Genomic DNA, 26,855 nt, shown 5'->3' on the forward strand with positions numbered 1-26,855 from the left:
TCTCTCATGACCTGACTACCAGTATCCTGGTACCTACTGAGACTGACTACCGGGTCATCATTAGTATAACGGATAACGAACAGGAAGCTATGTGCATCATATCGAGGTCTCACACTCGATATGATTTTGTAAGGCTACCACTACAATAAGCTTGATATAATTTAAACAATAAAAACTTCCAGAAAATAGTTAACTGCCATGTACTACCAAAACAAGTCCCAATATACAAAGTTAAGTTTCTTAAAGCATGCACTTGAATATAAATACATATTCTGGGTGGTGAGCACACTGTAATCATTGCTTATATTTGCTAAAACAAGTAAATCAGATAATAAAACCAAACCTTGGTAACTATGACTAAACACATTGAGGAACAATGAAATCAGAGAAATGTGAAACCATAAAGCCTTGCTCATTGTCTTATTGTTGCCCATTGAAGATGTTGTACCCGACTTTGTTTAAAATTTTGACTTATCTGGTTTTACCACCATAACTCATTAAATATATCAGAATATCCTACACTGGTAGAGTTGCCTGCTCCTACCCCCGAGCTCACTAAGCTTGAGTGCCAGACTGCATGATAAGTGGTGAAGAGCAATATTATTTTCAGCAGTAATTGTATTATATAATACATATGTCAAACATAGTATATGAAAAACTCATTTAAAAATTATTACTATGAAAAATGGCCCATCCAAACTCGATTTTTATAACCTTATAAAGGTTGGTTTTGAGAAGAATACATAAATTCTATGGAGCAAGAAGTGACAAACATTTTTGGCAAATGATATAGAATAGAAAGAAAATAATACTGGTATAACCAAAAGCAGCTTCGCTGCTTGTTAATTTATCCTGCACATTACCAGTATTATAGTATCAGTATAGTATCAGTATAGCAGTCAAATATCCAATATCAATGCTACCTGATCGCTACAACTGGCTGTAGGAAGGAAGGTTACTCCTTTCACCCGAGCCAATATTATTGTTACTATCATCCATTTCATATGGCGGCGGTTCTGATCGGTGACTGCTGTACGACGGGCAACTTCCTCGTCTATCGTCCTCACAGCTCCCCCTCCTACCCTCTCTTATTGGGCACACTATCTCCGAATGTGTCGGATATAAACCACACCTGCATTTACTCGACGTTGCTCCACGTATATTTCTAGATGAGTCTGTATTACATTGTGAATAAGGAGGAGGCTGGCCTCGAGCATATCCGCTGTCATTTCTGCAGTTTGAGCTAGTTCTGCTAGTTAGTGATCTCCTTGTGTTCATTTGAACCGGATAGTGTTGAATACCGTCTGCACTTAGTGTCAATCGGATATTAGGAGGACAGCCATCTTCCACAGTCTTCCTCCGGTTCTGTTCCCATTCCTGCGCGCGTCTTAGTTCTAGTTGGGAATATTCATAGCCATGTTCTCCATCTCTGGACCGTATTACTGTTGGTGGACCGTGGGAGCTATTCCACAAATGTCCTTCATCTCTTGCATTTGTAGGTTGAGGGCTAGTATGACGCTCAGAATTTGTTCTTCGTCCATGTCTACGTCCGCTTCTGTGGCTGGATGTGTTACTCTGCTGCAACAGAAATTGACAATACAAATAAAAAAATTGTACGATTGCCCTTTTTACCAGACTAAAACACCAAAGTTGGTGATTTTGATGTCAATATCTACGCCAAACTCGAGGCTCAATGGAGCTCGATGGGCAATTACCTTATTGAGCAGCATAATACTAGCTAGTAGATCATGTGTGTCAATAAAGATGAACTAGGGTCTAAGCAATAAAAGAGAAGCCAGGCAGGCAGAGCTAAGTGCCAATGGAAGCCCATGAATAGCAGTCTGACATTCCGGTGAGGCTGTATGCAGCGAAAATCGAGGTATGCTCACCGCAGAGAGGCGGGCAATAGCTATGATCAGAGTACATTATAGAGCGGAGTCCACAGACTAGTCTACTAAAAGCAAAAACACTGCTAGGCAAAAAATGAGAGCAAAAAACTTCAATTTCTTAAGCGATTAGCAAACAGCAAAAACTCATCCTATTAGCACTGTACATTGGCCGAGCAGCACGGGAAGCCTGTAGCAGAGGGATGTTGTTTGCTACATATATTTGTGTCTGGCGGCGATGTTTTAAGGACTCGCTTGCTTAGCGTGCTACGAAGATCGTTTCTACCATCGTTGATAGGCAGACAGTAGGGATCAACAGGCGTTTTTAACCACTTAAAACTTTTCACCTACTTACAACGCAGAAGTTGCAGAAGTTAAGTATACAGCCTCCCTTGTGTAGCAGTTTGTTCGGCACGCCAGCTTTTTGAAGCCGGTGGCCAGTCTAATACTAACAATCTCGATTAGCTGGTACAGCGTGATCAAATGTCACGCTGAGATCAGCCATCAATGGTTGCAAGGCTGCTATAGAAATAGCAAAAACCACAAAATGAAGGAATACGCTGGAAAATAATAAGCAAAGCGTCTAGACAGACGTAAACACTAGAGATAATAAATTGTTATCTCGAGTGGCTTAGAGGGTTGCATGAGTAATGTCAGGCTCTCCACATCATTTGACCGCAGACATCATTTCTCATCCGCCAAATCAAGAGCCCCGCAGTCACAACAACACCTGCGTGAGCACCCAAGGTTAGCGACCAATTGAATCAGTTACACGAATGTAATGCAGAGTTCATGCAAGGCAAAAATGTGAACAAATAAAAAGGAAAATGTATGAAGTAACTGTAGATAACCAATCTATATCAGCTACTCATCTGCCTACTCATCTGCGCGGCAGATAAAGACTGGATAGAATTACAAAAGGAACGCTTGCTGTCAGACTAGTATTTGAGTTAGTCAGACGCTAATCAGATTGCGAGTCAATAAAATAAGTGCATCTTGTCAAGGGTATGAAGAATATGCCTGCGTGTCTGGCTCGAAGCTTATGAACAAGTAAAAATTAAGCGCAGCTTAGCGATGTAGCTTGCCGTTCCTCGCTGATGTATAATGGAATAATTCGGTTAAGCCTCAGAGTTTCTGCTGTTGGCTTATGATAGCGACTAACCTACTAGCACCATACTATCGTCTCATCTTCGTGCAAAATAAGCTCAAACAATAAACAGTGTAAAAAACAAAATTCCAATGAAAACAAATCAAACACACCTAACCTACAGTTCACAAAAAATACTCAGCTGACAATTACTGACAGACGATTACTGACAGACGACATAGACGAGGAAACGTCTTGCAATGTTTAAAGCAAACAGCATTTTTTATAAGATCGACCTGTTTTTGTCTTTTTATTCAACTGTGGTATTGCCTTGATGAAACCATGTTGTTTTTGGGATGATGACCACAGACCAGCCAGTTACAAGTACAAAAAAGTTCAGTTTCAGGAATAACACAGACACATTCCATACCAGTTTAAGATCTTAGCCACAGCTATACCCATGGTGACCAGACATCAGTGTCCAAAATCTCTTAATCGAAATGTCATGGTACTAGCACACAATCCCTTGGAATGTAATCTACTGCGACCTAAAGGCAGATTTAAGGGTTGGCCATGCAACAACCAGAGCAAAGTTTTTAATGTCAGACTAGAGAGGAGCAAATACATACAACCGAAACTCTTCGGTCATGCTTTATTTGATCACGTCATATGAAGCCAAACTTGGAGTATGTATAATATGTTATTTGATCACGTCATGTGCAGCCAAACTCGGAGTATGTACAATATGTTATTTGATCACGTCATGTGCAGCCAAACTCGGAGTATGTATAATATGTTATTTGCGAACACAACTGTCTACATGCTGCACCACTACGAGTTTATCAACGATGCTCATTCGTCAAAAATAGAATAAGATCTAGCGAGAACATGTTTACAAAGACAACGCTTTTTGGCCAATTTTTGGTTTTGTTAAAACTACTTTTACTCTATTTTTTCTTATCACTTTTTAGTCACTGGGAACATGTCATCTTAGGTTCATGTGATCACTCATTGGGAAGCTCAGTTGCTTACATCAAAATACGGCTGCTTCAAAAACATTGATTCGGCAGCCGAATAACCAGTCCTTAGTACCTAGTAAGTAAAAGATATGACTTGATTAGTAAAATTTAAAAAATCATCTAAACTGGTACGCAATTAAATTTTTATACTATAATTCACCTTTTTATACTAGCAAGTTATAAGGTCTGTTTCAGTTCACTGTGGTCATTTTTCAATGGCAACCACTCAAAGTAGGCAATAGAAGTAAAGAGTCAATTCTCAACATATCTGTTTTCATTTGAAAATAAATCAGTAAATAAATAAAATAAAACAGTCATGTAATAATATGGATGATAAGTGTGTAATTATCGAAAAACAAAACATGTAACAAGTAATGAACCCCAGATATGATTGCTTGCGGTATGACTTGAAAGATACTGTTTATGCATGAGGCTATGACGATTTGGGATTGCAAAATGACTTACAAAATCACTTAGTGTGCAGGCTGAAGTGGACCAAAAAATACTTTACTAATTCCTTACGGACTTTACAGGCAGTAAAGCTGAATAGCAAATTCAGTAATCCTTGACATCTTTCTTTGCTGCGATTGCTCCAATTATCATCAAAAGCTTTAAAAACGAAATCTGAACGTCTGGAGAAAATAATTCCGATTCAAATAATAGTGCAATTAGTTTTATAATAATACATAACTTTATAATAATACATAACTTCATTTATAATAATACATAACTTTATAATTATAAATTTTATGATAAGAAAAATACTGATCAACATCAAAATTATTTCTAAAATAAGGTTAGCAAAAGCGCATTAGATAGTCTAACCGATTAGGAAGCCTTATGACGCAACCGGCAATGTAAGAATGTAAGAAGGCCAAGGACTAATAAAGGCATACATTCTACCACCTCCAGTAGAGCGCCTGATGCAAGTCTGGCTCTAGTTATCTCATTCTATAGCATCTCAAGTGCAGTATTACCTACAATGTGCTCCAGTTCTTAACCGTCCTCTTCATTCCAAATACGTTTGATAATATGGATAATATGTTTGATAATATTGGATAATCGGTAAAAGCTGCAGTATTTTATGCAAATGTAATATATAACATCTAGCCTGTGTGCCTTATACTTACTTTTAGGAGCTAACTTATGTGTGGCTGATATTTGCTATGAAAGTACAATGGAAAATGGTCTCTCATGTTGAGTGAGGATCACAGATAGGTAAATTTTTTGTTACTGTTTTGAAAACTTGAGGCTATTAATTTAGCAATGTATTCATTTCTAATGCATATTTTGTACTGGTTTCTGATAATTTAAAGTTCTAAATACCTTATGCATAACAGTAGCATACATAACAAAATTATAGGATAAAGGTTGATACTATGATGGTCCAGAAAATCCTTTGAATAATTTAACTGCAGTAAGTAGACAGTGTCTAAGATATCCATCATGTCTGCTTTATTGGCAACTGGTAGTTCCGAAGCTTTTTAGCGAGAAGCAATTGCTAACCAATCATTATATCTGAAGTAATCTGGGAAAATACTGCCTGCTTCTTATGCAAAACAATTAAATAAAATGGCTGTGAACAGATGTAATTAATCTCTATTTGATGAGAAGAAACCATCCATCAACTTATACAGCACCACGAACTAGCGATGCCCGCCAGTTGGCACTGCTGCCATGGCCAGACTGTTTAATAATCTGCCCAGCTAAGGTTACGAGTACTAGCTACATCTCTTGTCGAGAGAACTGATAATCTTCAATGCTTACACTGGCAAACTTAACTTCACTCTCCTTTGAAAATAAGTAATACAAAAATGTCTGGCTGAAAGTGTAAGCTTTATTTAGCTAGTCAGTAACAGAGTAAGGTAGCAGACATATTTGTTCAACAGCAACATGACCTACATGTGAAATAAGGAACTTTATGAAGCCGTTTAATGTAGTGTTAACATCGTTCTATTTCATTATTGAAACACAACTGCAACGCTAATACTTTAATCTGTGTTAATATCGTTGTGAAGAAAACCGTAATATTAATTGGTCAAATGCAAGATCCAATTTGATGTTTTTTGTACTAAGAATTCTTAATATTCATCAAAAAACTGGAGTGGAAGATATACATGTACGTTTAATCATCTAAATTTGCAGTAAGAATATTCAATGAACGACTCAAGACAATATTCATACGGTTGTAAAGCTGTTTTTATCCCTGACAAATGTTGATATGACAAACACCTGTGCAACTCATAGAAGCTTAAATTCATATGGTTCTATGGTAGTTTCCTTGTTGTCAGCATAACCTGTGCCTACCTGTGAAGAATTGGAGATGGATCGTTGGTTACAAGATTCCGTGCCTCTCTCTCGTCTTCTCTTTGATAACCACTGTGTAATAAAACACATCACTCTGTGGGCAGCAACGCTATGGCCTTTTCTTTCCAACATAGCCCTTCTGGCTAACCAGACTGTCACGAGTAAATCACACAAACTGTTCTGAGATCGTAGCACCGTATTCTCCGCTAAGCGCTAATAAATCAATCACGTGACCCTTGGGATTAGCCAATGATTTAATAGTCCAATTGATTCGCTCCAACAGTCTAGATTCCAGACTGGGTAGAACAATGTAAATCACTGGAAGTATGCCTAGTCCCCTTAGGCAGTTCAACAATGCTTGCTCGGAAAGCCCCTTAACTACCTCTAAGGATTATCTATATCTTGCTAGGCCACTGCTTACCTGAATACACACACCGTGTCCAAGTATATGAGCAGTACAGCAAGGCAACCTTGTGGAAGTTGTTTAAATAACAAAATTGCATTTTTTGCTAAGGCAACGCTGAGAAAGCGACAGACATTTGTTTAACACTATTTCATGGTCAATCAATCTTAGACAGGGTATGAGACCGCATGAAAACCACACGTTAAGGTTTTTTGCGCATCATTGGTGTCTGCAGACATTATCATTCACTCATATATACCACATGAATGAAATGATAAGATATTGTGCAGCTTAAGCAAGAAACTCCAGCAGTGGTCTATTTATTTAATCTTAGAGACATTAAAAAAATTGCCTGACAGACTTCCTCAAGAAAACAAGGTAATCTATAAATCATTAATTTTTAGATTATGTCATTTTGATAGCATATGCTGGCAAAATACAATCGGCAAAGATTTCCCACTTGAGTCATTACTCATTCGCAAGGGTGTCCGAATAAGTCAATAATGGTTTTTTAGGAAAAATTCCATTAACGAGTAGAAGTTTTAATACAGTTGCGCTAACACGCACAAGCGTAAATTTATATCAATCGAAATTTTTAAAAATTTTCGAATTCAAGCTAGGTCGTTTATTTTTGAAAAACAGTTGCCAAAATAAAATAATGTCAAACTTAAAATAGATTTGTTATCGATTATAACAACAACTAGGTGAATATCCGGGGTTGCACAAGTAATAAAAAAAGTTTTTGCATAAAAAACTTACTTTTAATCAACATATACAACATATACCATTCTAACTTTGAAATGAAGGTATTTTTTTTATTCCTGTGTGTATCCAGCCAATGCGTAATTCGAATATTCGAAAGCTCGAGGCATAGCTAAAACCGATTGTTGAAAAACATATCTTTCTGCTTATGCTACACATTCGCCCAAGCTTTAAAATGGCTTATATACAGTAACAGGTAATGTAGTTGCCATTGGCTAAGTTTTTTTAATCAATGAATTCGAGTAACTTGAGCTAGTAACTTGAGCTAATACTTTAATCTTGACTATAATAAGAGCCGTGTCACTCTGAAGCCAGCTAAGAGTGTCAGGAAAAAAGATTGTACTTCTCAAGAATCGAACCCATACATGTGGATGCACAGATCATATAGCCAAGAACATGGTTTAGACACTCATCCAATAGTTACTAACCTCAATCCTATTGTATAGAAATATCAATGTATTGAGCAGCATTGTAAAGTCTAACTGTTGATTCCACTTGTTTGACCAATTCTTCCCTCTTCGACATGTGAGGTAAAACTGGAGCATGAAATCATTGTTGTGACAACAAGTGTACCATCACTTTTATATTTCTCTAAAATGCTGCATCTAACTTCGCTGTTGCAGATGCAGTGTTTGTTCAAAGAACAATGCTGCCGACTGATCGTCTTTCTATATTAGGCTTTTCATAAGCACCTGCTGAGCCTTGTGACACCCCATAACAATGAAACAAACTAAATTAGTAATTACTGTTTGCTTTCCTACCATGATTATAATTTTTATGCTCAGGCTTTCGTGGTTCACCTCCTCTTATGGTACATTTTGGCATACAACTGCATAAATAAAAATAGGGTGCATACATAGGTACTACACCGCCTTTCGTAAAGCTTGTACGTAGTAATAGTACCCTGCGCTTGCATAAAAGTTGAGCAACATTGTCAAAAATTCAATTGTCATCAAGAATGTGAAATATGTTTGCCACTTCCGAGTATTATAAGTACTTGAGTGTCTAATCTTCTCGTCTCTGCTGATCTCTGCCAGACTACAAGCAAATACTAATGTAAAAAACTACAAATAATATCCTTCATATTTTCACCATAACTCCTAGTAGCCGGAAACAAAATGGAAAAGCGGATCTATTCTAAGTTCGAAACTATTTTAGTTCATCCATTTTTCTCTAAACTTAAATGACCTAGTGTGAACTTGACAAGTCCCTCTAAAACTTCGATTGATGTAAATGTATACCGCATTTGCATTTACACTTTTTAGTACAACCAGTTTTAGTGGCCATGCTGAAAGACTTGGTTAGGTCACATCTCCATCTACATGTGGTTAAATACTGCATAGCCTTAGTATTTGGAAAAAAATGATGTTACCTTGTAATGGCGATTTAAGCACAACAATAATTGACCTATGAAATATTAACATTTATCAAACTTTGTCTCTGCTCTCAATTTCGCTAAAAACTTGCGATGCAAACAAGCAGACTGATATTATTATGGTCACATGACAAAGTTTTTATGATTTATGTTTGCATGAGAAGAAATCTATCAGTCGTTCATGACAGACACCTTTATCCTTTATTTAGCATTTCTTGTCCACACAGCGTTACTCTTTCATCATCATTCACTATGGCCATCCAGCCAGAGCTATCGCAAGTCAGCCATGTTTTTTCTGTTCATCAAAGAATCAAGGCTGAGCATTATATGGCGAATTCTATGAGATTGCTCAACTGGAAGACGTTGATGACATTGTCTGGCATCAGAATAGCAACAGCTGCATAAACAGGCGGTTCACACGCAGTCCTATCGGACACATCTGACATGTTCCTAGCAGTTACACACTGGCATTATTTGAGGGTGACAGAGCTACAGACAAACATACCATTCTTCTACAACATTTTCCTCTTTTGTGCGACCGTTTGGCATTTGAAAACTGAAACCTTTTTTGCACTTTTAGCCATCTACAGCCATCTACAGCTATCTACAGCCATCTACAGCCATCTACAACCATCTACAGCCATCTACAGCCATCTACAGCCATCTACAGCCATCTACAGCTATCTACAGCCATCTACAGCCATCTACAACCATCTACAGCCATCTACAACCATCTACAGCCGTCTACAGCCATTGCACATAAACAAAATTAGTCAATATGGAGTTACAATGTTAGTTAGTTGGTTAACTGGCAACCTCTTTCAACAAAATCTATGACTGCTCGCTCCATATGCTTATAACAATCGAAAAATATTGTAGAAACTATCTATATACTGAATACTTCGGAAATAATGCAATTTTATTTTGTGCTGTAATTTTTTTAGTTTTATTATAATATTTTATTGAAGAAAATAATTTTGTTATGTAGCCAAATTTTCTCAAATAGGTCTATTTATTAATTTGCAATGATATGGTTTTTTGGCACAATCAGGTTGATTTTTTAGGCCCGATTTTCCTCTACAAGTACTTAATATTTTTTGAAAAGAGCGACCTTTCAAATCGTATCGCAGCAATTGTATTGATTCAATATCTATTGATCTGCGCTGACACAATGCCATTCCTCGGCTACATTCCTATTGATTTTTTAATGTATCAACTTATTGGTCGGTCAAATTTTAGTCATGGAAATTGGCTCCTAGGTTAGGATTTCTTGCTATATCCTCCAATAACAAGCAAGTCATTTTTTAACTGAAGGTTTAAAAATTGTTTTCTTAGTTGAACTCATTGTTTGTAGAGTGTGAATAGCTTCTGAAAGTTTAATTTAAAATCAACATTTTCCTTGCGGCTAAAATTAGACAGATGTCAAAGTTTTATACCTTTTATGAAGACTGATTAAGGACCAACTCGTTTCATTAGCATAAAAAGATATAAGAAGTCAAATATCTCCAGAGCATAGCCTACCTCTCAGGGTTTTTCACCAAAACCTGTCTAGTTGATAAAAGAAAAACGTCTATAACAGAAACAATTATCATCGGACGGTATATCTTTCTAATTGACTTGAGCCAGACGAGTCTACGAGCAAGAAGGGCCTCTTAATTTATTGCTAATTTAGAGACTGGGCGTTTGCAAGCGTCGGGTAATACTGACGATGCCAGCTGGCACAGCAATAAACATTGGCTATTAAACTTTCTATTCTGTATATGATTTATGTCTGCGTATAAATCCTGTCTGGCTGAGCTAGATGCCCAAGCTATGTATGCTCGCTCCGCCACGAGAAGCTTCCGTCTAGCTCTCAGCCATGAACCTCATCAGCTACGTACATTAATTTGAATGATTAGCCCGGGTAATGTTTATAGTAGCGGCGCACTCACGCTGCCACTGCCCTTACATTGAACTCAGCATACATTACACAACTGTATGACAGACAATATTGAACAGGCACTGTCTAGACAGCCTGATCAATGCTGATTGGTCGGATGCATGCGCGACAACAAAAGTCAATGCATACCCTGTCATTGTCCTATTCATGACATTAGATATCGCAGCTGCTTAGTCAAAGATAATGCAATTATGCTGAGCTATTTTGAAGGAGTCTACACCTGGCAGGTTTTAGTATAGGAGTACCTGCGAGTACCCGTGTCTAGGGTGGCTGGTGAGGTACTATTTGGAGAAATTTCTATGACATACTGGCAAGTTTGTACCATATTGACCAGCCACAACTATTGCCAGGGCATGAAAACTGTTGGTCTTCATCTAATAGAAGCCACATGATACTTGCCAGACATTTCAGTGATAAACGATTGTCTACCATCACTTTACAGACTTAGGTACAGAGTTAGGTACATATGTCCTAACAGCGATAGCCAGTTCGGTGCTGTAACTGATCAAAACAAGGTTTTCTGCTATCTCACATGATCATACACGGCCTCATGATAGTCATAACATAGTGAATATGGAGACACTGAACACCCTCTTTGACTTGACCTATCAAGACTTCATTCCCGTTACTTCCGAATGTGTAGCTATCCGTACATGCATTAATACATGAGCTTGTATTAAATCATTTTACGCAACGCTAAAGTTACTATTATTGACCTTCAAAACTAATGATGAGACAGCTGATCACTAACCTATCAATAATCAATAATCCGAACAATAGTGACACCTTATGCAAACCTACTGATCCAGGCTTTAGTTAGGGTGGACAGTCTGGGGGAGCTAGCCTAGTACTCTAGTATCTCACTTCCTACTAGAGACCAAGCTGAGATGACTATGCACCGACATGACCTAGTAATCTTTAGTTAAAAGCAGTTCATGCGGACAGCCACTGCTCGTGATCACTGCATACCTTCCTTTACCAATTTTAGATAGCCACAAGTGTGATCTGTATTTAATGCCTATTTTATGTGTGACCTTTGTTCCTATTTTAGACAGAGCCTAGTCAAAAGCAGGCAGCTGTTTGACCAACTATTTTATTGCAAATGCCATTGCTAGTAGTATCAGACAGTAAGAAATGCCACTGCTAGTAGTATCAGACAGTAAGAAATGCCACTGCTAGAGGTGGAACGAGACACGAGACGTCTCGAGTATCGACCTGTCTCGTCTCGTATCGGTCTCGTCTCGACTTAACTATTGCCAAACTCGAGACAGGAAATAGAACTAAAGCGCCTGCGCACGGTTGTTAAAACATGGCTTCTTGCGGTAGCAACAACTCTATATATTGTAATGGATTGCGGGGAACTGCCTTTAAAGTTATACCCGGTCCGTTACTACCTGTTGCTACTGATTATGTTGGCCACTGAGTCTAATCATGTAGTCTAGACAACGGCCCTGTTATTTTTTAGTTCGGTTCTGTGTCCTTAAAACAGATACCGGGTCGTATCTAATTACTCTTCGGATAATCCAATTTATTAATAAGTCTTTTGCGGGTAAAATGTCTGTATTTATCGTATCGTGTCTAAACGCCAGCTGCCCTTCATAAAATTCGGGCCTCTTTTACGTATATACTAACAATCGCGGGTAAAACTTGCCCGGACACGGAGAAACGAACGAAAGGCCGTGTCGACCATAGTCCGTGTTCGGTTAACAATGACGTTTTGTTAGTTCAATATAAGAATATACATGTGCATGTATACAGTAATTAATATAATTTCATGAGTACAATTTAAATATAATTCACATACTACAGCTAATACACAAACAAAACTTAACATTAATGAAACGATAAGAATGAAAGTGTTATTGTGTGTTCTTTTAGTTGCGGTATTTATTTGTAGAGCGACGGCTATCGGTTTCATTACATTAAAAAGTGAGAACTATTCAATAGATGGTAAAAATATACATGTACAAAGCAATATGTTTATAATAATTATGATCAATCAAGCTCAAAATTATTAGAATATATAACTTCGGTATTTTAGAGCTGTTTGTGTCACTTTTGTTTACAAAAACTACATGCATATCACTATTAAAATGTTGTATTTAAATCGTTTAAACCAGGTGAAAATTCAATTTAAAAAGAGTTTGATTAATTTTATATATACCAAGTAGCTAGTACTTGTGTAGTGAAATCATCACAAAATGCTCATTATTTTACTGTCTCGTGTCTCGAGTCTCGAATTTTTACAAGACAGTGTCTCGAGTCTCGTCTCGAGCTTAAAAAACCTGTCTCGTTCCACCTCTAGCCACTGCTAGTAGTATCAGACAGTAAGAAACTGGAGAGGCCAGACATTAGCCGCATCAGCCTAGCCAAGCGCAATGCATGAAGTTTCAAACGAGAGACTTTCATGAATAAATCATAGCACCAGTCGGAGAGAGCTAAATATAACTACCAGTGGGAATACATACTCGCACCGAGCATTGATTGAACGCGGGACTGTCTCAAGCATGCCTTCAAGCACACTCATAGGCCAACTGCCAACCCACGTAATATAAAAAAGAGAGTGGTCTGCAATCGAGTCGGCCAAGATAATCACAAAATTATTATTGCTACCCAAGGCAGACAGAAGGGGCTGATCGTGTTGGCAACTTACGACACTCGTAGTAGCATAAAAGTGTGCCACAGGGGTGTCACATCTGCAGAGCTAGCAGCATCTAGAAACAGTTTGGGAAGACTTATTTGAGGCCTGAATGTAGTCGTCTAAACAATAAGGTCGTCATGAATACGATTAACAAGCTTTTGCCTTTGTTTAAGTTTGTGGCTAAATATAAACGCCTGTCATTACAAGCACATCACAGACAGTACTGTACTTTATCCATTCCTTTCTCATCAATTCAGCGTTTTACCATCTCAGTTTTCATTTTAAATTACTAATTCTATCAAAACTTTTGTATAAGTCTTCTTTATGCCAAATCACTTGCCATTCTGAATAATTGGTTTTGAACGCAACTGTAATTTACTTTACATATTAGTAGCTTTGTTGTCAGTTGACGAATGAATATTGAAAAGCGAATCTCGAGGAGATATCAGTTTACTGAATATTACACGAGTCATTATGTTCATTTACTGTGTATCCAATTTAGATTCAGCGGACAGTATTTAGGTCAAAAATGTATGTTAGTTATGACCAGAGTAATAAGAGCCATTATGAATTTCAAACTTTTTTCAAGTCAAGATGTAATAATCATATTAATTTGATGTGGTTTTTAGAGGCGGAGTTTAAGCCTCAACCAGGCAGCATGATTTGTAAGCTTTGAAATACAACAATTAAAGTTTTTGTCTGTAGTATTGATTTGAAATGTCAACTTGGTTTACAATCAATAACAACCTTTGCTATAATAGGAAAATCAACACGCAAACACCTGCACTTATCAACCGCCCCAACAGTTTAAAATAATTGTGCAGATACACAATTATTCCAAACTAAGCCAAACTTCTCTCTCCTCTTTATCGGCACGTCTGGCGATCTCTCACAGCACACTAGACTGCCAAGATACTAGTAAATATAAAAAGGAATTCTCTACTTTTCTCTGTAATGGACAAACCATTGCAAGTTTATTATGACAGTATTGATACAAAAAACCGATCATACCAAAACAAAATCGTAATTAATCACATTTTGTGTGGTGATACAGCCATTAGGATACAGTCCAACTAAAATGCGAGCCTACTCGTTTGTGCAGTAGCAAACATCGTGGCTTGTGCAAACAGACGATTATTGCATTTTCTGGAAAACAGTTAAGCCCTAGAAACCTAATTCATCCAATAAAAATATGTTTTACAACAAGAGCATGAATGTACTAAAATGCTCAAAATGTTGGTTGTCTTGAATAGCTATTAGTATTATTCACTTTCCTCCTTCCTTGCCTTCATATTCATCTGAAATACTAAATGCTTATAGGACGAGTAAACCAATCCTTGTTTAGTCAGTTTTGACTACCGATGGAGTAAAGCAATTTAGATTAGGAGATATTTGATTACAAAATTTTATTACAACAATAATAATTATTACATAATTATGTTATAATATTATTATATTAATAATAATTATTAATAATTATTACAATAATAAGAAATAAAAACAAATGAAAACCGCCAAATGATGCTTGCCATGTTTGACAAATTTAGCGCTGTGGGAGCAATGCATTGTCAAGTGTATTACTCGCTACAGGACCCAGAATTTACCTATAAATATTTAATGAATTGGTAGTTAGTTATTGATTGATTGATTGGTTAGTTTTAGATGTATTTGATCAGCTCGAGTACACGAGAAAAGAAAGATGACTATGTTTGTGAGTTACCTTTACATTAAATGTGTATGTCGATGTCTGCCAATAATGATGTCTGATGTCAACAAATGATAATAACAAGTGCTTTAGATGTCTGAATCACTTCAGACGTCTAGAGCACTTATTTTAGTGTACCAGCATTACTATAAACTAATGTGGGTACACTAAAATAGCACCAGCAGCATTGAGGTCACGGGTGATGTAAAAACTGATCTCATCTTGTTGATCTGCTGCAGCTGTATAAGCAAAGGAAGCTTTAGCATGACCTAACTAAATGTTTTCCCAACTCACATGATCTCTCTTCTTTCATGTTTGCTGCCTTCTCATACCAAATAATAAATACATTTTTTGAGAGGCTTTAGCGGGCAAAAATTTGAGAAACCGGACACAGAACCTGTTTTAGGACAAGGCAAGGATAGATAATCTGCATTACAGCAGTTACTACGTTTAGAAGTTTGTTTTAACATTTTGTTATTAATTGAATTTTATTTCTACTGACATTTTACATAAGTTAAACAAAAGAGATCTTTTTCATGAGAGAGCTCCCATAAACACACTAAAATATATGCAATAATTAGTAGGCCTATGTAATTTATATTTTAATATATGATTTTTTTTCTTATCCAAAGAATTCTACAAGCACAGTTACAGAATATAGACTTTATTATTTTGACGAATAATTCTCACAGTCTTCATAACCTTGACACTCACTATGTTTCTATGACGAGCTTGATTTACAAGTTTGAGCCAATCTGCAAGTTAACAGATTCATGAAAACGGCATAAATCTGCTAGCTAAGCGAGTTTTGCGATTCGTCAAACTTAATCGAATGCTTGTGAATAATGAAAACAGCACTTTCGAATGATGCGCATTAAAATACTGCGCCAGCTATACAATTTTAAACATTTTCAATACTTCCATCGTCTTTTCTTGATCGAGTTTTGCGCGTTTGTGTCGCTAACATTAACTAATTAATTAACTAACGCTAATTATTAACTTATAGCGTACAATTTCTTACCTTTTTACAACAAGGCGCCGGAGTCAATCCACATCATGTGAATATCCATAGAAACACTCAATTCGCAGGGTAACACAAGTTACACACAACTCCAAATCTACATGATGCGGTTCATGCGTGTCATGGAAACATAGTGCTTGTGAGCTTAAAATAGGTATAGCTTTGAGAAACACAGAACATACAACATGTCTACCATATTTCACAATAGCAACTAATGACTGCCATAGTAGAGAATGTTTGAGGTGAAGAGTAAACAATGATATAGTTTACAGATGACATCAAAGTATAATGGGAGACATTTAGATCCTCTATTGAAGCAAATGGATCAAAAAATCAAATACCTATTCTGATAAAATTTCAAAGATATTTAATGTTTATATACACTGGCACGACCGCAATGTCTGTATGTCTTTAGGAGGCTTGGTAGTTCCATGACAAAACTTTAGCTTCCAGAAAGTACTAGTTTAGACACCATAAAACATGTTAGCTCAGAGGTCTATGAACAACATTACTACTGAAAAGTGCTAAGAAATAATAGTGTGACATTACATATGAATATATATTGTATCTTGGAAAAATAATTTGTATCACAAAATGAAAGGCAGAGTGGAAGCAATTTCTAACTAGCTGAGAATGGTTTCTGTCATTCCCCGTGATCAGCAATGATCTGAACAAGTTTATAGATGTAAAGCCAGAGTTCTCTAGTCAAAAACTGTTCAACATCGCATAGCTTTGACATAATTACTGACTATGAGAAATCAATCATAAGGAAATGGCAGCGGGTTATAGTTTTTAATCACTCAATCCCTTTTGTCGGCCATTATCATGCCTAAGTTGACTTATGACTCTTCGTTGTGAAGCGTGAAAAGTTGGTGGTGATAGTAATGCTTACTCAAAAATGCCGTTGTATATTTTTTTATGTTTCCACGAGAAAAGAACGAGGTTACTCTTGGCTACCCATTTGTCTAACCAATTGAGGGGTTTTTAACAAACTTGAAAGCCATGGCTAATTTTTTAGTCGTCAGCCTGGGTTTCTGGGTTCCTGCCGGAACAAGTTATTTTCTTCATGTGTTCTTGTTTTTTATTAAAGCAATTTTCGTTGTTGCTTAGGTATGATGTTAGTGAGCTAACAAGCACTCATTTCATACTCAATCTTTTCGGGTTTTGGGTTGAGCTGGAAATTTATAAAATAGAATCAGAGCTTTTGTCTAATAGGAATCAACTCATTCGGATAACAAAGATGGCTTCTGCTCTACCAACTAAGGCCAACATGTTAGTTTAGGCACAGTTTGCTTGATTCTGTCTTTTACATGTTGGATACGTATCAGCAGCACAAATAATTCCTTTTGCCAGTTTGTATAGCCATTGAGTTGGTATCACATGTCCAATGTTTGGGGCCCATACTAGAAATCCTACTATATCCGTTAACAAGTACTACACTGAAGCAGATTCATCAAAGATCTATAATAATTTATAACAGGATAAGTAATAAAGATCTGAAAGCTTACGCAGTTGTCTATTGGCCAAGTTTACTTCGCGTGTTAACAACTTATAAATAATGCATAAAGCCGTATCACCAATATATTTTCTTTGTACAAACAAAGGCATGAAAAAAGACTGCGGTAGCAGGATTTACATTAAACAGGATATTTGTATTTCAAGGATGTTCGAAACAGACTTTTTTAATTGTTTGATTAAAATTTGCAGCAATCGAGATAAAACCTGTAATCACTTAACTCGGTATCTCGGTTCACTTGTCTTTTTTGTAGTGTGACTTTGACCTTCTCCAACCTTCCCCCTACCTTGTCTTTCCCATCCCTCAACCCCTATCCCCCTTCCTCCCATCCTTCCTCCTCCCAACTCCATATGTGATGGTTAGTCTAGGTCTAAGGATTTAAAAAAACTTGGCTTCAACTTTTACCCAAAAATTCTTTTAGTTGTTTAGTCACCCATAAAGTAACAATTTACTTCCGCAGCGCTTACGATTTTAAATAAGTTGTTAATATATAACGGTTACTGACAGCTGTCATTACCAGTTTCATACATCAGTTTATAATGTGCTGTAAAGCAACTGACTGCTTGAAAAGTGTGCCTCTTGCAACCAAACCTCGAAGAAACAGAAGGTTTGTAAGGCCATCAAAAGCTACAGCAGTGTGATGAATATCCTTCGTTTTTTCGTGACGTCATGCTGTCGTTGTCAGCCAGCTTTATAGACAACTTTTATTGTTAAAAACACGAAGCTTCTGCAATTAATTTTTGAAAACGATGCTTTGGTTTGCAATTTTTTTTGTTATAGTATCAAAACAACACCAAAAAATACTATTAAATGTGAGAATGACGATCGTTTTCAACTAATATGGCGGCTTTTTCGTGAACGAGCGCATGTGCAAAGAGCTTGATGATGTAAAAAAACGATGGATTCAGTACACAAGATTGAAGATCTCAAATGAATACAATGATCTCGGCATGTTCTTTCTTGGAATCCCCAGCCACAAACTAGCACTGTCTGGCACTAACTCTGCCTTCTGATTAAAAACAGTATAATGATATGTAGGCATTTGGTAGATATTAACAACTGCGTGGGCTAAGGCTACTATTGGCGGGTGTTGGCCACGGAATGTACCCGGCCATCTTGTTTACGATATTACGCTACATTAGATTTATGACCTACTCGAATGGTGCCAAAGACAAAAGTTTACACGTTGCCGCTGAAAAAGAAGTGCAGGGTGCATATAATTATTGTGGGTTTCACACAACTGAGTTCTGAATATTGGAAATAGGAAGGTGGTTTGTCCGGTGCTTCTGCATACCAAGTACTGCCTCGAAATTCACATCACCACCTGCTAGAGACTGACAAGCAATGTAATCTATTCAATTTTTACACTTTATACTGACTGACCCGACTTGTAGGCTATACTAATAGCGGACAGGTGTCCAGTAGACAGATACAAGGATTTGCCAATAGTCAATCAATGCTCTATAGCGATTGGAGTGAGTGTAGAGCTAGCCCTAGGCGTCAACTGTCATTTAGACGGACGCAGAAGCAATTGCGACTAGTATCTATAGACACTTGACACATTCCTAATCCTTTTGCCAGACGAAATGCCTGACTAAAACAAAATCCATTTTATGCAGTTTTAATTCTCGCCAACATTTCCTTGTCTCCAACTTCAAAGAGTTGTAGACAATACTAGAGACTAAAGGGGAGAAGGCTAACAGTCGACTGCAAGAGTTAATTTGTGACTAAATGCGCTGGAAAGATATTCAGCCAGACCTCTCAGCGACGAAAGCTTCCGCTCAACGGCATAGATTAACTTTGGTGATTATCCCAGATTAGCAGACTACCAAGTGTCCAGTAAGTTATGATTGCCTTAATCAAGAGCTAGACTCAGCTGTGCACTAACTTAACGAATAGCCATTCTGCAGCTACATCTACGACAAACTAGCATATTTCTCTCACAACCATGTTCACAACCTCTCACAAACATTTTTAAAATCACAAGTAAAAGAGAAAGCTAAAGCATGCCAACGCATCTTCATATCGCTGCGATGTTGCCAAACAACTTGCATCCACATTCCTGGCAGATGACATTTGCCAGTCATACGCAGGTGCTCTTCTGTCTGTAGCATAAATTTTTTAGCAGACATGCGAATTTATTGTAATTATGACATAATTATGCTAACGAATGGAAAGACAAGCACTATAGTAATGAGTACTGAGGTCTAGTGCTAATCTACAGTCACTCTCCTATATGAGATTTATCAGCTAAACTGACACCACAAACTCATTCCACCAGTTTCGTTTCAACAGATGTTAAAATGCTATGAGCTCACTGACCATTCTTTCCTTGTGTAGACAAAACAATCTTGATTGGGAGACGCCATGCAAAGAGCCTGGAGTTGTATTCAAAAACATGACTTTTTTAGACATATTATTGTATAATTGAACATAACATAAGCGCGTATAACAAGCTGCTCCCTGGATTCTGATGTTGTTTGATAATATGGAGTCGTCTCTACCAGCTGTTTAGTGTCTATCGATTACTCTCTACCTCTAGTAGCTAATAGTAACAAATATTGCTTGTAATAGAAGTAATTCTGGCTACAAACTATGGTGATATATAGAAATAGCTGTTGTTAGTCCATTTGCTCAAACAGCTCATAGACACTTTTCCGACGCTTTCCTGTTCCTGCAATTGCTCCACAGAGGGGCAAAAGTAGATTAACTAGCATTTGCTATAACCTGAGCAAATCATCGTTATAACAAAGGTGTAAGCAGCTGGTCAACAGACAGATTATCATAGTCTACACCAGACTATAGCTACCTCTCCTTGCAATGTTCTTCCACGGTAGAACATTGCAAGTAATGTTTATTTATAGCGAAAAATAGAATGTCACAAAGTTGGCATACAATCGAGGGTGTCTCAAGGCATTCTGGCTGTCTTGGCACGCACCCAGTCATCTTTCAACTGCACCCTAATACACTTTTAGAAAAATGCACCGTTCCACCGCCCATTTCTTTCAACGCTAGAATGTTTGTACACAAGGGGTCAGTCTGCCTAGGGGAATTTGCGCAGCTTGTGGCGGTTTATAGGTCACAGACAATCTGAGATGGTAAACAGGCGGTTAAGACTTCCGTAGGAATGAAAGGGCTGTGATGCAAGTGACACCGCAAGGTAATTAGACTGCGTGCTACACCCACTTCATAGAAAAAACAAACAGATAAAAGAAGCAGATGACCGAGATAGATTGTTACATCGTACTTTGTGATGTAATTACACAGCTCATTGAGCCGCTGCGCATGACAAAAGTTTGATTGACATGAGATCTATATGTTAGAAATATAGTCAACACACAACAAAGATTGATATTCAACATATAGCCTATTGATGCAATCGTTGATATATGATTTTAAGCATTATTCGAGTCTAGGAAATAAGCTTGGGAAAAAGAGAAGGCACTGAAAAATCTTTAAAAGTCACCGAATGCAGTCGTAGCAACTGCAAAACAAGAAATATGGTTATTGGAAATTCTAGCTAAGAAGATGTTAGCAGTGCCTGATAATCTCTGTTCACACCACCCAGCAGGAGACAATTGAAATGACAGTCCACAAAATTCCATAACTTTCAACACCTGTTCCCTCATCTCATTGTGTCGGCGAAGAGCAGTTACGTGACCAAAAATATTTATGTAGGTAACTCTAACCAGAATTACCTGCTTGTCATCACTACAGTCATACTCCTTTTAGTTATACAATGGTCTTAGTAGCATCCTAAAGTATTCACACATTGGTCTTAGTAGCATCTTACGATACTCACACATTGGTCTTAGTAGTATCCTACAGTACTCACACATTGGTCTTAGTAGCATCCTACAGTACTTACACATTGGTCTTAGTAGCATCCTACAGTACCTACACATTGGTCTTAGTAGCATCCTAAAGTACTCACACATTGGTCTTAGTAGCATCCTACAGTACTTACACATTGGTCTTAGTAGCATCCTACAGTACTCACACATTGGTCTTAGTAGTATCCTACAGTACTCACACATTGGTCTTAGTAGCATCCTACAGTACTTACACATTGGTCTTAGTAGCATCCTACAGTACTTACACATTGGTCTTAGTAGCATCTTACGATACTCACACATTGGTCTTAGTAGTATCCTACAGTACTCACACATTGGTCTTAGTAGCATCCTACAGTACTTACACATTGGTCTACATTTACACATTGGGCAAAGTAATATCTATTTTAGTACGATAAACACATATAACATGTTCGCTAGCTTAAGTTACACGTTTTATAAAATAGTTCAAACCTATTTGCTTTTAATCAAATCAAATTGGAAGTGAACGTGTTTCAAATCAAACTAGACAGATTTTTATATTGTGTCATATATTATATGTGACACATTATACTGTATATGTACTAGCCTATAATAGGCTAATCAAGTCAGCTTATCAAATCATGTTGACAGGAGGAATAATTGGTAATTTTTCCGGGCTGCTGAGGCATGTGCCATTTATGACTCTCAGCATGACATGGAATGACTAACTTCACAGACTCACCTCTACTCTTCAACTCTGGTTATAGCAATACACCACAAAATGTGGACGAATTCTTAATATTGCTTTCTCGCTATAATGCCTGAGCCATTTTGAGACGTTTTTTTGGAAGTTTTTTATGAACTCTTTTTAAGACTCTTCCGAGTTTTTTAAACTTTTAAATCTTTTGATTATATTGACGTAAATAGTATACACTCAGACTAATAATTACAGTTAAAGATTGTATGGAAAATGTCTTTCTTTCTTCATCCTATTCTCGCTTCAACTTTTTTCTTTTTTAGTAAAAATAAGTTAGCATTATATTTGAGAGCTCAGTTATGGTCTGTGTTTATATCTAGTTGTATAAGATATTCTTTGCTTATTATCTGTAAAATCCTTAGCAGCCAAGGTCTGGTAAATAGATGTAGAACACGGCCATCTTCGAAGAAGTTTTACAAACGTGTCTTCTAGTTTCTCATTAAAAATAGTCATGTAATCGTCTTTAAAGCTCGAAAACAAACATGTTGAAAATAATAATTGGACAGCTAAAGTGAACTGAGGAAACTGAACAGGCGATACAAGCGTGTTGTAAAACTAAGATAAGTGCTACAAATTCCTTTGTCGTTATAATCTACAGACAAAGATTATATCTAGAGAAATGCTTTTATTGAAACCTCTGTAAGCAATGTGAGGTGATAGACTTTATTCTCCTTCATATAATTGTCAATGACAGCCAGTCAGCCAGAATCTACTCATCATTCTATATTTTTGTTAAGCCAAAGTTTATTAAAATAAAATAATATCAACAGTAATGTTTTTATTATCATTTGACAGTAAGTTTCCTGAATATTTAGGTAAGTTTAACCAAGATCTGTAGGAAACCTCATATTAGCGACACTAAAGCAAGTCAGTACTACTGTAAGCTACATAAAATCTAATTAGTATATTCATCAACTCAAACCGATAGCTGCTACAAATCAATACAAACCGGTTATAACTAACTCAGTCAATTATATCAAAAGAACTTTTAGATCAATCAACCTGTTGCTAGTTGCTATGGTTAGCAAAAGTGCGGAACAAGTTTGGAGCAAGTATGGAGTAAGCGCAGAGTAATTACACAAATTTTTAATGTAACAGACCCAGTTTGATTAATAGCTATTAGCGCATGGCACAAACAACAAAGTATATTCTCATTGTGGCAACCAAGTCTTATTTGTATCTTGTATTGGCAGCCTTTACCATTTATTGTAAGAGATTCCTGGGGAGTAGAACTACAGTAATATGAATTGTTAAAACTGGTCATCTCTAAAATATATACATAGGCTACTAGAGGAAGATCAACTGATTTTTAATAATACTAGTACCCAGGCAGTCTAGTGTGCTGTCAGAGGTCATCTGGTGTGGTGTCAGAGGTCATCTGGTGTGCTGATAAAGCGCAGAGAATGACCATCTGCACAATTATTCAGCAATGCCAGAAGGCAGTCTATTGGTGCAGGTGATAGCTTCATGGGCTTCATGTGCCCAACCTTCAAGTAAGGCTTCAGACATGGCTGTGATTATGGTAAAGATTGTTGTTATTGCTGCTGTTAGTAAATCATGACATAAAGATGTACTCTGACTGCTGTTAAATACTAAAGACTTACAGATAATAATTACTACTTGATATTAATTATCGTAATAACAATTATTATTCCTACTTGATAACAATACAAATAATGCAAAAGAAAAAAATGGTAGTAATTTGCTAGTAGAATGATGCACTTGGTTTTGACTAATTAACCAGCATACACTGCTAGTCGCTACTACATGTAAGAATTAAAGATGATGCTTCACGATAACTTCAAGGGCTCACAAGTACCTGTGAGCGCCTGCCATTAGAAGGGTTCATTGTAATAGACTCCCTAGGTGCTCTAAGTACTCCCACCAGTACAGTGCCAAATAAGCAGTCATCTGTCATTAACCAGTCTGAACTGTCTGTGTTATGGCTGAATAAAGTGAGGACAGTTTGAGGTCGCTGAAGGAGGCAAACCCTGTCAATAGACAAATGAGCCATTAATTCATTTTATTACTATTTAATATCATAACAGTTTTAATGATTTCAAGTTATCACTATTGTTTTAAAACTATTGGCTGATTTCCTGTTACTATGAGCCAAAGGTCACCACTTTTTATTTTTAGGTTTTAGGCTATTGCCAGTCGGTATAGACAGGAAATGAAAACAGGTAAATAATCGCAAACTTACTCAATAAATGTTTCTTGACGGTCACAATGCGTTTAAGAACTAACAGAAAGCCAGTAAGGCCTTAGCTATCCTAAAACACTAATTCAGTATTATATAAACTGAAATAGCCTACGTGATGAACAAACTTTTTATAGATAATCTAAATAATCACTCATCATAACAGAGTGAAATAGACAAGAGAGAGCATGCTGCAGATATGAGACATGAAAAGACAGATGAGAGAAAGCAAATATCTGTATAAGACAACGTATGCAGATAAGAGACAGTATAATTTAAATATGAGACAGCCTGGCATTGTATGAGACATCATGATGCAGATGAGAGAGAGAGCATATCAAAAATACGAGACAGCAAATTGCCATGTGACGCAGCATACTACAGGCTGGAGACAGCAAGAGAACACTTTTCAATGGTCAAAGACAGTACGCTGCAAGTGTACACATATTACAGAGGAAAGTTAAGGTGTCACAACTGATAGAGGTAATGTACTATGACTGCATGTGGTTAGAAAGCCGTATTATTGACGCATGTAGATGCTGACTCATACGGGTAGAAGACATGTGACTCAGTGATAAGCTTAATTTCTTACTTTGCGCTTGAGCCTGATGCCTCACGGGTCACAAAAGTTTTATTTTCATTTTTTATATTTTTAATGACGAATGCATCTATGGACAATGCATCTATGGACAATGCATCTATGGACAATGCATCTATGGACAATGAGCATGCTACATACTTATATGATGACCCAGCATTACACACACATGTAGGTTATGCTATATCTGACGGGCTTCTCACCCAGTGTAGTTGTTACACACATATTTTCTTCCTTGTTTCCTGATTGGTAGATCACTATTGAGTGGTTCATCATATCAACTGTATTTCTATTCGGGTTATTGCTCCAGTAAATTGTCTCACCTGGCCTGAATTCGCAGTCCGAGAGACCAAATCTAGAAATGCTAGTTATCATTTCAAGGAAAGAATAATTTTTAGTAGTACTTCGAGTGAATGTATCAACTACATCTACACTTACGTTTTTGACCGAAGTATCTCGGATAATATGTAACTGTAAAAATGTAATAATAATGGAAGGTGATGGTAATAAATAAGATTAAAAAACTGTTTTCAGTCTCAATGAACAAGATCAAAAAACTTGTAAATAGCTAACGGAGAAAAATGTGTAATCATACAAGCTCACATTGAGAGGAATGTTTAAGATGGGAACCTAACACACTTACATGGGCTGTGTACTTACACACTTACATGCAGTATCTTGCGCTGTGTTTAGCAGTACTAAGTACCCTGTTCAAGAGAATCTAAACAGACTTTTTAAAATCTGAAGGCTCTTGGTTTCTTGTAATGCTGATCGTAAACTTTTCCTTAGCTTCAGCTTAGGAAGCTTTCAAGTTGTATGAACTAACAAAATAAAAATACTACTATTCTGATACCTACTAGTTTTCAACTAGTTTTCAACTAGTTTTCAACTAGTTTTCAACTCAGAAGCTTGAAAACAACATTAAGATATTCCATCTTCTTAAATTGTACTTTAACAATTGGTGACATGAAATGAGCTACTTTTCTGTTTCTAGATGTACCGTATTAATTATATTAATACTATAATAATATTAATACTCATATATGTTTCCTTTACTAGGCGTACCATAATAATACTCATATAGGCCTATGTTTTCTTTACTGCAAGTATCGTAATCGTCTGGCAAACGCTGATCAGCATTAAGGTTATATTAAAATTTGTTTTCCAGGTAAACAATAGAAAACTTTAAGTACGTGTTTTGATGCCTCCTACATAACGATGCTCTTCTACAACATTGTCAGTATATTTGGTATGTACTCTTTTAAACCATGGACACTGTCAAGTTTCAACAGAGCCCATTGAAACATTAATAAATTTCAATGAGGAATGAATAAAAAGCAATACGTTACTACAAGCAAAACTTTTTACCAATGAAAGCTTTTTGCTACAATATTATAGTTGTCAGTTACATCATGATATACTGATGAGTTGTAAAACAAGTTTTTTTAAACACAGTGTTTTATTTGGCTAAAAATTTAACCGTTTCTGCACACTTACTAAGGCGTTGCGCAGTATATCGCAGCGAAAAGATCATAGAAGTGCATCTTAACACTGGGTAATATAAAGTAAAGAATTATTTAAGTAAACATCTTATAATCTGCTATGCTTAGTGCTGATGTATTACTGAATGTTAAAAGGACCACTCAGCAGAAGTCAGCTCGCCGCTTGTCACTGGTATAACATGTGATGAGGAAAATCTTATGGAACAATGTTGGTGTATTCTGACTACCGGATGCGCACAAGCAAAGGTAGTAAAAACAATTTTGTGTCATGTGCACAGTTCAATTAAATTTTTTGTTGGAGACATCATCATACATATGTAGA

At 36.8% G+C, this 26,855-nt stretch overlaps 1 protein-coding gene across 1 annotated transcript; it reads right to left on the bottom strand.

Moving 5' to 3' along the window:
- Nucleotides 1-600: 600 nt before the first annotated feature.
- LOC137409076 (uncharacterized) lies at nt 601-6,463 on the bottom strand. The gene is made up of 2 exons (XM_068095538.1): nt 6,300-6,463; nt 601-1,578 (listed from the first exon to the last, which is right to left on the bottom strand). The coding sequence occupies exons 1-2, from the start codon at nt 6,429-6,431 to the stop codon at nt 931-933; spliced, it is 780 nt and encodes a 259-aa protein (XP_067951639.1). The 5' UTR covers nt 6,432-6,463; the 3' UTR covers nt 601-930.
- Between the last annotated feature and the right edge of the window lie 20,392 nt (nt 6,464-26,855).

Source organism: Watersipora subatra, chromosome 1, assembly GCF_963576615.1.
Source record: "Watersipora subatra chromosome 1, tzWatSuba1.1, whole genome shotgun sequence".
Taxonomy (NCBI): Eukaryota; Metazoa; Bryozoa; class Gymnolaemata; order Cheilostomatida; family Watersiporidae; genus Watersipora; species Watersipora subatra.

Excerpts from the sequence above, each read along its gene's own strand:
- LOC137409076 (XM_068095538.1), bottom strand. The coding sequence starts at position 6,431 with ATGTTGGAAAGAAAAGGCCATAGCGTTGCTGCCCACAGAGTGATGTGT. Across the intron at positions 1,579-6,299 it reads CCATCTCCAATTCTTCACAG|CAGAGTAACACATCCAGCCA; the intron begins GTAGGCACAGGT and ends TTTCTGTTGCAG.